We start from the raw sequence: 10,349 nt of genomic DNA, 5'->3' as shown, positions 1-10,349 counted from the left end.
TCAGAATACAGGTAGATAGATGCGGTCACCAAAGGTGCTACCGACGAGCTTGAACGCCACTGTCGTGATGTTGGTCAGAAGGGCATCCATCGAGGCACTGGCTGTGTTGTCCAGGATCGTTCCGAGGTCACCCATTCCCCTGAACCGGGTGTTGATCACCTGCACGCCATTCGACACAGGAACGGAGCAAATGGTGTTGAAAAGCTTGCACTGAAAGTCGTTGATGACAACATCGTAGGACACGGAAGCACCACGCGGCACCAGTGTCCGCAGCGTCGCCAACGCGTCTTCATGGATAGCCTGACGGACAATGCTGCGCAGCGTCGGGACAGTGACAGCACCGCCGTGAAACGGGATCCTTGTGGTTGTGCTGTTCTCGGGGTCAATCGAGATATTGAGCTTCTTCGTGGCCCACCGCGACAGTACCGCCATGGCGTTCAGCACGTCCACGTCGTAGTCGTAGGCGGAGTCGAACAGAATGCTGGTGCGGACAAATGAGCCAAAGGCAACCCGCAAAACGTTCTTGCGGACGAAATGCGCCTCCACAGGCAACCCGGTGTTCTCGGAGAGGACGTTGACCAAACGGTACTTCATGAGGTAGGTCGACTTCGCGATATCCGTCGCGCCGTCCACAACAGGAGGGTAGGGAATGAACGCCACAGGGGTGATAAGATCATGGGTGATCTGGCTGACGGCATCGCAGATGTTCTGCTCGTCAGCTGGTAGCTGGGCGACGGTGTCGACAGTGCCGCTAACCCTCATGTACACGTGGCAAGAGTTCATGACGAATGACTGGGTGTTGCAGTCCTCATCGTGAGGGATCTTGGAGATGTTGAACGCTCCGTAGATGGACACATTGACATCTGCGGCGACAGCGGTCGCCGAATCACCGATTGTCACATCGGCCGTCATGTGAGCGCGAAGCGGATCCGCGAGCACGACGGCCAGCTCCTTCGTCGTCGAGCTGACGGTCATCGCCGCCGTTTCAATCCAATCCGGGGCGATGTTGCGGACGACAGTGGGTGTGCCATCTATCCTTGTGGAAAGGCCCTCTTGGTAGAAGGTGACATTGGATGTCGTGATGGTCATGGCGGTAGTGATCAGCGCCGCCAGGTAGAAGCACTGAGAGATCATCTTCGCTTACACTTCTTCTGTTGCCTGTGGGAGATAAAGCGCGCAAGGTGTGTGCGTTTTCGTCTTCTTTTTCGATTGTCCGGTGTGCCACGGAAACAAAAACGAGCTCGGCGTGCGGAGAGTAGTGACGCCCTGGAACGTGAAGTAAAGGGAGGAGATGAGGATCCGAAGAGGAAAGAGAGCACAACGCAGCGATCCGCACAAGGAGGACGGTCTGGAGAAGACGGGAGAGAGGGAAAGGAGAGAAGCACGGATAAAAGGGGACGTGTACAAGAGAGACAGAGAGGGAAATTTGAGGAGTCGGGAAACAGGATGCGAAGCAAAAAAAAAGCAGGCACATACGCATACGTCTTGACGAGGCAGTCAAGCCTTGACGGGGCTCGCGAAGCGTAAGGGCTGATACGACAACTCGCACCGAAGGAGGAGGCGCCTTTTTTTCTCATCGCTCCCACCCTGCACCTCAACTTTACTGACCTGCATGAGAAAAAGAGAGGGGAGAGGCGCGCCGAAAGGCAGCAGAGCGCTTCCTGTATGCCTTTGAAGGACAAACGGCGCTGAGTGAATAGAATTCTCTCACCACCTCTACACGCGACCACACACACGTCTCCTGCGTGAGATGGGGGGAGGGAACACAGCAAGCCTGCGCGCAATCGAGTGGCCACACAGACTGTCTTTTATGGGTGCCGAAAGTGCTCTCTCAATGGTCTCTGATTGTGCTGTTGTGCCCGTGCTTACAAGCTGATGTGTCGCCTCGCTCACCCACGCACACGCCCTCCCTCCCCACTCTCTTGCACTCACTGGTGCAACCGATCAGTTCCACGTCCATTCAGATGTCCTCGAGACGTGCACGCACGCGAGACGGAAGGAACACGCCGCACCTCATGTGTGAAAAACAGAGAGAAAAGCACCCACCAAACACAGCGCACCCTCCAAGGGAAACAAGGAGGCGCTCCACTAATACAACACAAAATCCACCCACAATCATGTGCGCAAAAAGAGCGAAGGGGCCATAAGCAGTGCACCCCTAAGTGAACTAACCAATCGGCGTGTATGTGTGTATGCGCACGCTCACAACTCGCCTGCGGCACAGGGACGTAGGTCTGTACACATGCCACGACCGACACCATCCCCAGCACGGGCAACGGAAAAAAAAATGAGAGCAGAGCACAGACCAGCACAGGATGAAGAGCGGGCACCACTTCCACGCAAGCGCCAGCAGTGGCAACTAGGCAAAGAAGCGCATGCCCAAGACGCAGAATGCAAAACAGAGGGCAAAGCGGGGGAGAGGAGCAGGATAACAGCCACGTAAGAGGATGAAGCCGAGGGAATCGGCTGCAGAAAGAGCGGCACAGAGTACCACGTACTACTATGTCATCCCCACACCATCCACGATCCCACCTACACCCATGTACTTCAATGCGCCGGTTCGGCCAGACCAGCTGGCATACGTACGACCGCGTTTAGACCGCCATATGCGCCCTCTGACTGGCAGCCTACGGGAAGAGCGGCAGTGAAAGCAAAGGGGCGGCAACGAATAAAAGAGGAGAGAAAACGTTTCCCAAAGAGGCAGGGGATGCATTCGAGTGTATGTCGGCAACGCGGCCAAACGGCCGGGCCTCTCATTTCCGTGGAAGCGTAAACCGATCCGGCCTGTGCTCCCCACTCGCGCCCTCGATAACACTACGCTCGAATGGGAGAGGGGGGAGGGCACACTCACGTATCCCGCTTTTTCCGTTACATGAGGGATGGTGATTGTTGTGAGCACGCAAGGCGGCAAAGTGTGTGTGCACAAAAGAAAAATAAGACAGCAGCGAACACCTATAATGTGACTCGGTTCCTCGACATCTGAAATGAGCAGAAGAGCTAAACGCGGTCAAGAGGAATGCTTGCGGAAGTATGGTCTTCGAATGCTAGAGAGTACGTTGAGTCACTCCTCATCGCCGTATCGTTGGGCGATCCTCCTTCCCTCTTTCGCCCTTGTCGCCGGCTTTGAAAGAATCGTGAACGCGCATGCACACATACAAACAGATGAGAGGATTAACCAGATTGTCGGAAACGGAGTGATAAAGAGCAATTGAGCATCCACTGGATGGAGGGCACACACCGCAGCACTGTGTGCCCCAACACAGCAGTCGGTTTGGCGCGCTCTGAAACGTTGCGAGCGCTGAAGTCTCTCTACGCTTGTTGCAAGTCCCTCGTTTCTCGCGTCAACGAAAGGGGCTCTGAAAACAAAAACGCCCACCACCGAGGGAGAGAGACGAGCTGCGCATGTGTGTGTGTGTGTGTGTCAATACGTTTGTGGTAAAATCAGAAGAGGAGACATGAACACGAGGAGGCGCAACGACAATATGAGCTGTAAACAAATGTTTGATAGGAGAAACAAGAGACTGTGCACATACGCCTGCGAATCGTCGAACGTTTTGGTGCAGGACGTGGCCCTCAGGCTTTGCAAACATGAGAAAACATGAAAAGGAAAGATGCCTCCCCACCACCACCACCAAAAAAAAGGAAACCAAAGAATGGCGAAAATGCAAAACGTGCATGCAAAGACAGCAGGGCGCGCCCTTCATCCGTTCGTCGAGAACGCATGTGTAACGAATAGTATACATCACAGCCTGTTCGGTTCGCGCTTGTTTCTATCATGAGAAAGGGCTGGGAGAGAGCATGATGGCGCTGGAAGGAGACGAAGGATGGCATGCGCGTTGTTTTCATGCGGGCCTGTGGCGAGGTGCGAGAACAAGCATACCCTCCCCCCCAATATCCAAAGAGACACATACACAGAGGCAGACGCAGATACACAGATGCTTGTGCAGGCGATTATGAGTACATACTTCTGATTCCACAAGACCTCGTAGCCTACACGGACGCACGACACGAGCTGGTGTGTAACAGATAGAAAATAACTCCTCCTCCTCCATGCCGGCGCCTGTGACCGAAACGTTACTCGGTGAACGATATACATACCTACAGACACGGTGCATCGCGGCGGTGAGGCGAGGGGTGGCGCACGCAGGTGGAGAAGTAAACGTAAATGGCCATCGCGCGAAGTTTCAAAGCAAGTCTTTGCGTGTGTATGCATGTGTGTGTGTGTGTGTGTGTGTGTGTCTGTGTACACTGCGTGTTAGTGGAAAGCCGGATCTTTCTGCATCCATTCTGTCGCTGCTGTGTTCGTGTCCGTCGTGAAGGCCGCCGGCGCAGCTCTCATAGACGATACATGTATAACCGAAAACGGATCAGTTATTGGGGATGCTGTAGACAAACAAAAAGCACAGGGCAAAAATAAACACTACAAAAGGGGTCAGTCGACCACAGCGAGGACCAGAAGAGAGAGATGGTACCGCCGTCGTGTGTGCACATCCAAAGGGAACCCGGAAAACGAGTGCAACGGAGAACAGAAAAAAGAATTGGACGGTCTGTGCCCACAACAGAGCAGTCACGGCAGGGGGGGACAGATGAATCAACGCAGGAGCCACAGACCCACCAGCTACAAAGCAGCCGACGCGCCTCACAATGCGAGGAGGCAATGGCGAATGCAGACACACAAGACAACGAAAACAGACAACGCAGAGGTGACGTCAAGAGAGAGCGGTAAAGGGGAGGGAGGGGGGCTCTGAGGAGCTAGCACGCATGACAGCCATCTCGACACAAAAAGGAAACAGAAAGAGAAAGACGCGGGAACGAGGACACGGCAGAAACACAAAGCAAAAAGGGCGTGGGTGGTCCTACCCATTGCCGTCTTCTCCGCACAAACACCCCTCCCCCCTGCTCTCAGAGACAACGACCCCCCCCCTGGAGTGAGGAACACAGAGACACAATGACACGAATGTCAGCGGTAAGAAACAAAACGGTCCCAGAGAAAGCAGCTCAAGAGACGACAGCGGGAGACAGAGAGTGAAACCCGCAAACGCACATCATCTACATTCAGTGGACTGCAATACAGAGCACGAGGGGGGCAGAAGGCAAAACGATGCGAGCAGAGGCATCAGACTGTCCCGGTAAAGAGCAATAGGAGAGTGACGGCGCTGGCCTTCAGAAGGGCACAGCCTGCACCGCTTTCTTCACGTGTGGGCTAGCTCCCATCGAGATTTGTACTCACCGTCCTGCGCCAGGAGTTGTTCGTGTGTGCCCTGCTCGATGATCTTGCCACTGTCCAACAGCACAATCTGGTTACTGTGGCGGATGGTCGCCAAGCGATGGGCGATGGCGACCGTGGTGACGCCGAACCGCCGCTGGAACTCGTCCAGGTTGCGCTGCACCCGCACCTCTGTTATGTTATCGAGGGCGCTGGTAGCCTCATCGAGCAGCAACAGCTTCGGGCAGCGAAGAACGCCTCTGGCGATGGCCACGCGCTGCTTCTGCCCGCCGCTGAGCTGCTGGCCCCGGTAGCCCACCTCCGTGTCGTAGCCCTTCTCCATGTTCATGATGTCGTCGTGGATGCAGGCAATCTTTGCCGCCTCAATGACCTCCTCCTCTGTGGCGTCCGGCAGAGAGTACTTGATGTTGTCACGAATGGTGCCGCTGAACAGCGAGGGCTCCTGTAATACAATGCTGAGCTGGTCGCGCCACGTGACGAGGTCGAGGGAGCTGAGATCTTCACCGTTGATGAGCACCTTGCCCGTCGAGATCGGGTAGAAGCGGGCCAGAATCTGCACAATGGTCGACTTGCCGCAGCCGGTCTGTCCCATGAGGCCGTTCGACGAACCTGCCTGAAACTTGAGAGAGACGTCGTTGAGCACCTTCACCCCCTCCCGCGCTGGGTACGTAAAGCCGACGTGGTGGAATTCGACGCCTATCTGCTCCTCAAAATTGACCTTGCCGTACTCATAACTGTCTACCGCCGGTACACGGTCAATGACGGAGAAGACACGGTTCGACGACAGCCGCGCATCGCGCAACTTTGTCGCGAAGCTGCCTGCCTCCGCCCCCGCCAGCGTCGAGCCCATGGTGACGGCCATGGCAGCGACCAACACGTTGCTGAAGTGCGTCTCGCCCCTCTCAATGAGGGTGCCACCGTACCAAAAAGAAAGAGCCATCGAACCCATCAGTGTGATCTCCGTCGCACCGGCGAGGATGCTGACGAGAACGGCGCGGCGCTCGGCGGTCTGCTCCGCGACGTTGATGGTGCGCTTGTACTCCTTGATCATTCGATCCTGCATGTTGAAGGAGGTGACAGTGCGAATCGAGCCGAGGGCTTCGCTCACCACCGTGTCGATGCCACTCTCGCGAACACTTTGAGAGTCGGCAAAGAAGACTTGCTGCGCGATGATGCTGCCAACAAAGAGCGGCATAGTGGCCAGGCACACGAGCGCCACCTTCCACTCCATTGTGAGGCCGATGGCAATACCGCCGGCGAACGCGCAGACAGACCGGAGGCGGGAGCCGAGGGTAGGGCCGTAAAGCTGGTGCACCGACTCACAGTCGCCAGAGAGAAGGGCCGCCAACGCACCAGGGTCGCGGCGAGGCATGTCAAAGAAGGTTTGGTCCTGTCGAAGAATCTGCTGGAACAGGATCGTGCGCAGCTCACAGGTCAGGTACTCACCGACGTAGCCGTAGAAGCCCGTAAGCACACTCCCGAGGAAGTAGACAGCGCCCAAAAGAATCAGCAGAATCACGTACAAGGCTATCTGTCGCTGCATGTGCGTTGTGTCTTGCGACAGGCGGTAGGTGCCGAGAGTGTTGATGAGCTGGGTAATCATGAGACTGACACAAGGGAAGACGATAGCTGTGATGATGGAGCCCAGAAACCCCAGCGCAATCGCCCACCAGCGACTCTTCGTCATTTTCATAATGCGCCACATCGACACGCTCGTCTTTCGCTCCTCCCAATCGGTGCGGTGGATGAAGGGGACGTCGTGGACGTGGGAATACTGGCTCCACCGGTCGTCATCCTCGTAGAAGCCGTTGCAGTTGGAGTCCCAGGAGTCGTTGCTGCTGTAACTGTCTTCGGTTGAGACGCTGCCGCCTGTAATTTTGTCGAGGGCTCCTGGGTAGAGGTAGAAGCTCGTGTCGTGTACCACAGTACGCAAGTTTCCCGTGGAAGGGTTCTGCATCATGACCATCGAGGCAAAGCGGCCGTTCATGCGGATGAGCTCGTCATAGGTACCGCACTCAACAATGCAGCTGCCGCCGTCGCGCGAGCCATCGAGGAAGTAGATGCAGTCCATGTTCGAGATGGTAGCCATTCGATGCGCAATCGTGATCACTGTCATTTTGCTATGCTCCGTAAGATCGTCTATGGCGCGCTGCACCTCCACCTCGGACTTTCGGTCCAGCGCGCTGGTCGCCTCGTCCAGGAGCAGGATGTCGGCACCGCGCACGACGGCCCGGGCGATGGCGAGACGCTGCTTTTGCCCACCGCTCAGCTGGCTGCCCAGAGAACCAACGCTGGTGTCGTAGCCGCGTGGCAGGGCCAGTATCGTGTCGTGAATGCGGGCCTGCTTACATGCCGTCACAACCTCCTCAAGGGTGGCGCTGCGCCGCCCCATGCGGACGTTGTCGAGAACGGAGCCGGAGAACAAGTTGGGCTCTTGCGACACGATGCCGATGCGCTTGCGCCACGACCTGAGGTCCAAGTCGCGGAGATCCTGCCCATCCACGGTGACGGCACCCTCCATGGGGTCGTAGAAGCGCTGGATGAGGCTGATGATCGTTGACTTGCCGCATCCTGTCGAACCAGAGAAGGCGACCTTCTCGCCCTTCCTAATCGTGGCGCTCAAGCCGCTAAAGATGAGCTGGTCTGGACGCGTCGGGTAGGCGAAGGTGACATCCTTCACCTCAATGCACCGGCAAAACGTCGCCTCCCTGCCAGGCCCGTGCAGGTCAATCGTCGGTTGCTCATCGATAGTCGCAAAGATTGGGTACGCTGCTGTGCGCGCCTCCACAAAGGAGATGAGGGCTGGGAACACCTGCCCGAGACCCATGGCGCCGTACATCACAGTCAGAAAGGCCGCCGAGACGGAGCCAACGTCGGTGCGGCCGCTGTGGACAAGGTACGCAGCAAGGATGAAGGCGAGCCCAATGACGCAGAGCATGATGCCCATCACGGAGCCGCCGGCCATCGCCACAAGAAACTCCTTCTTGATGCCGGCCTTGCGCGAGCCCACTATCGTTTCTGAGAAGCGCTCCGCCTCGTGCATCTCGCGGTTGAAGCTCTGCACTGTCTTGATGTTCTGCATGACTTCCTGCGCAATGGCGCTCGCCACCGCATACTGCTTGCGCGTCACAGCAACGTGGCGGGAGGACGCGGCGGTGAGAAAGTACACCGCCACCGCGATGAGCGGGAGTGAACCCATGATGAGGAGCGTCAGCTCCCAGCTCGCGATGAACGCAAAAACGATGCCGATGAGGCCGGTGCCGAGGTTCTCGATCCAGCTGGCAAAGCGGTCGTTAACGCCGTTGAGGATGACACGCGTGTCTCCAGTCAGGCGAGAAATGAGCTCGCCGGGCTTGCGCTTGTCATGCCAGCCGATGTCCTGGTTGACGACAGCGGAGAAGTAGGCGCACTTGATGCGGCCGACCAGGCGCGTCGCGGTCACTTGGTACGTGGCAGTCTTAATGAAGACAAGCACCATGGAAAGAATGCCGATGCACACCATCAACATCGCAAAGCTGCGCGTCACCTCCGGCGCGGCTTCGTCGTCGTACGCGCTGTTCGTCATCCGTCCGAAAAAGTACATGAAAAGCGGCGTGGAGCCGCCCGCGCAGAAGGCGGCAATGCTCCCGACAACGACGGCAAACCACTCGCTGGAAGCGCGATACCGCAGGAGGGTTAAAATGGGCACCTGACCCCTTAGCTTCTCGGACACTGCTGCCTTCGCATCCTGGATGGCTTGCTTGGCCTTCGCCTTTTTATCGGCGGACATGACTCGTGCCGAGCTGCGTGCGCGCCACGTCGTCGAGCGCCCTACGGAGCAGAAAGCGAGGAAACGGAGCAAACAAAGACAAAGGGGAGGGTGCCGAGCCACATCACCACTGTAAAGGAGGAGGGGGCATCAACGAGGCACAGCGCGTAGAGGAGTGCGAGTTGTTTTATGAATGGGCGCGCACGCGTTGGGGAGCGAGGGAGAAGTGGGAGACGCGAAAGCAAAGGAGGCGTGGTGAAAAAAAATGCCGATAGCAGCGAAATACCCCAGCGCAGCGCAGCTTAGGCAGCAAAGCGTGCGTGCACAGCTCCTCCCCGTCCCCACAGCAGCGGTGGCTTTCAGCTTTTCCTGGAGAACAAGAGAAGATTCCCTCTTCTCTGGGGCGCTTGCGTGGCCGAGTCATCACAGAGTCGACCCTAAACGATGCAATGCTGCTTCGCAGCGTCGATGTGAAACGCACGCGGGGTTTCCGTCCACGTGCACCTACGGTGAGTATTGGTGCACGTGTGTGTGCGCGTGCTTCGGCGCAAGGTGCTGACGCGCCTAGCGACAGCAACGTGTGTAGAAAAGGGTAAAACATAAACCTCAAAAGGAGCTCATGGCAGACTTACGGCTAGCACATCTTCGTGCGCGTGTGTGGGTGTGTTTGTGTAGTCAACTGTGGAGTATATCGCGTGGAGTGCACTGTGGCGTGACTGATGGCAGCGTTTTTCTGGGAACGGCTGCTTGGGCGATCGGTAGTGGTCCACTCACAGCAACTCCCATGCATGGCAAGGGCAAAGGCTGAGGAGAAAGCGCGCGCAGCGGCGACCCGCCATCGGCATCGCCCCGGCTGCGTTCCTTCCTCTTTGCCGCTGCACCAACGAAGGAGAGATGACCACAAAGAAAAAAAAAAGAAAGAGACCATGCCAGCGGTGATAGCTCGACGGCGCATCCAGACAGATACAGACGCAAGGGCATGGGAAAATAAGGACATCTACTGTAGTGTATGAAAATCACAAGCGCAGCGAAGCAAATGCGCGAACATACACGGATAGGTAAGCGGCCAACGGATGCAGGGCGTGTCAATGACAAGGCGACAGCCACCCGGATGCCGGCCAGGATGATTGCATGCATGTGTCCGCACTTGTGAGCGAGGTGTGGCGGAAACCGAATCTAGGAAAACAGAATCTGGTCGAGGAGAAACAAAATCTCGAAGTATACTCTAAATGATGTGTGCCGGGCGCGGCGTATGCCTGAAAAACGGGCTGGCTGCGCATCGGCACATGTGGGGAAACGGGCGGCACGAGGATGCAAAACGAGAGTCTGTTAGGGACGCTCGAAACACCTCCGTGTTGAGGGTGCGGAGATGTG

General features: G+C 56.9%; 2 protein-coding genes across 2 annotated transcripts; both read right to left on the bottom strand.

Moving 5' to 3' along the window:
* LINJ_26_2710 (hypothetical protein, unknown function) lies at positions 1-1,134 on the bottom strand (the record flags this gene model as incomplete). Its single annotated transcript, XM_001470568.1, has 1 exon — positions 1-1,134. One exon carries the CDS (start codon positions 1,132-1,134, stop codon positions 1-3), a length of 1,134 nt encoding a protein of 377 aa, XP_001470605.1.
* A 4,058-nt stretch (positions 1,135-5,192) lies between these two features.
* putative ABCB2 (ATP-binding cassette protein subfamily B, member 2) lies at positions 5,193-8,996 on the bottom strand (the record flags this gene model as incomplete). The annotated part of the gene is made up of 1 exon (XM_001470567.1): positions 5,193-8,996. The coding sequence occupies one exon, from the start codon at positions 8,994-8,996 to the stop codon at positions 5,193-5,195; it is 3,804 nt and encodes a 1,267-aa protein (XP_001470604.1).
* Between the last annotated feature and the right edge of the window lie 1,353 nt (positions 8,997-10,349).

This window comes from Leishmania infantum, chromosome 26 (genome assembly GCF_000002875.2).
Source record: "Leishmania infantum JPCM5 genome chromosome 26".
NCBI lineage: Eukaryota > Euglenozoa > Kinetoplastea > Trypanosomatida > Trypanosomatidae > Leishmania > Leishmania infantum.
This window is presented reverse-complemented; position numbering and strand designations above follow the sequence as displayed.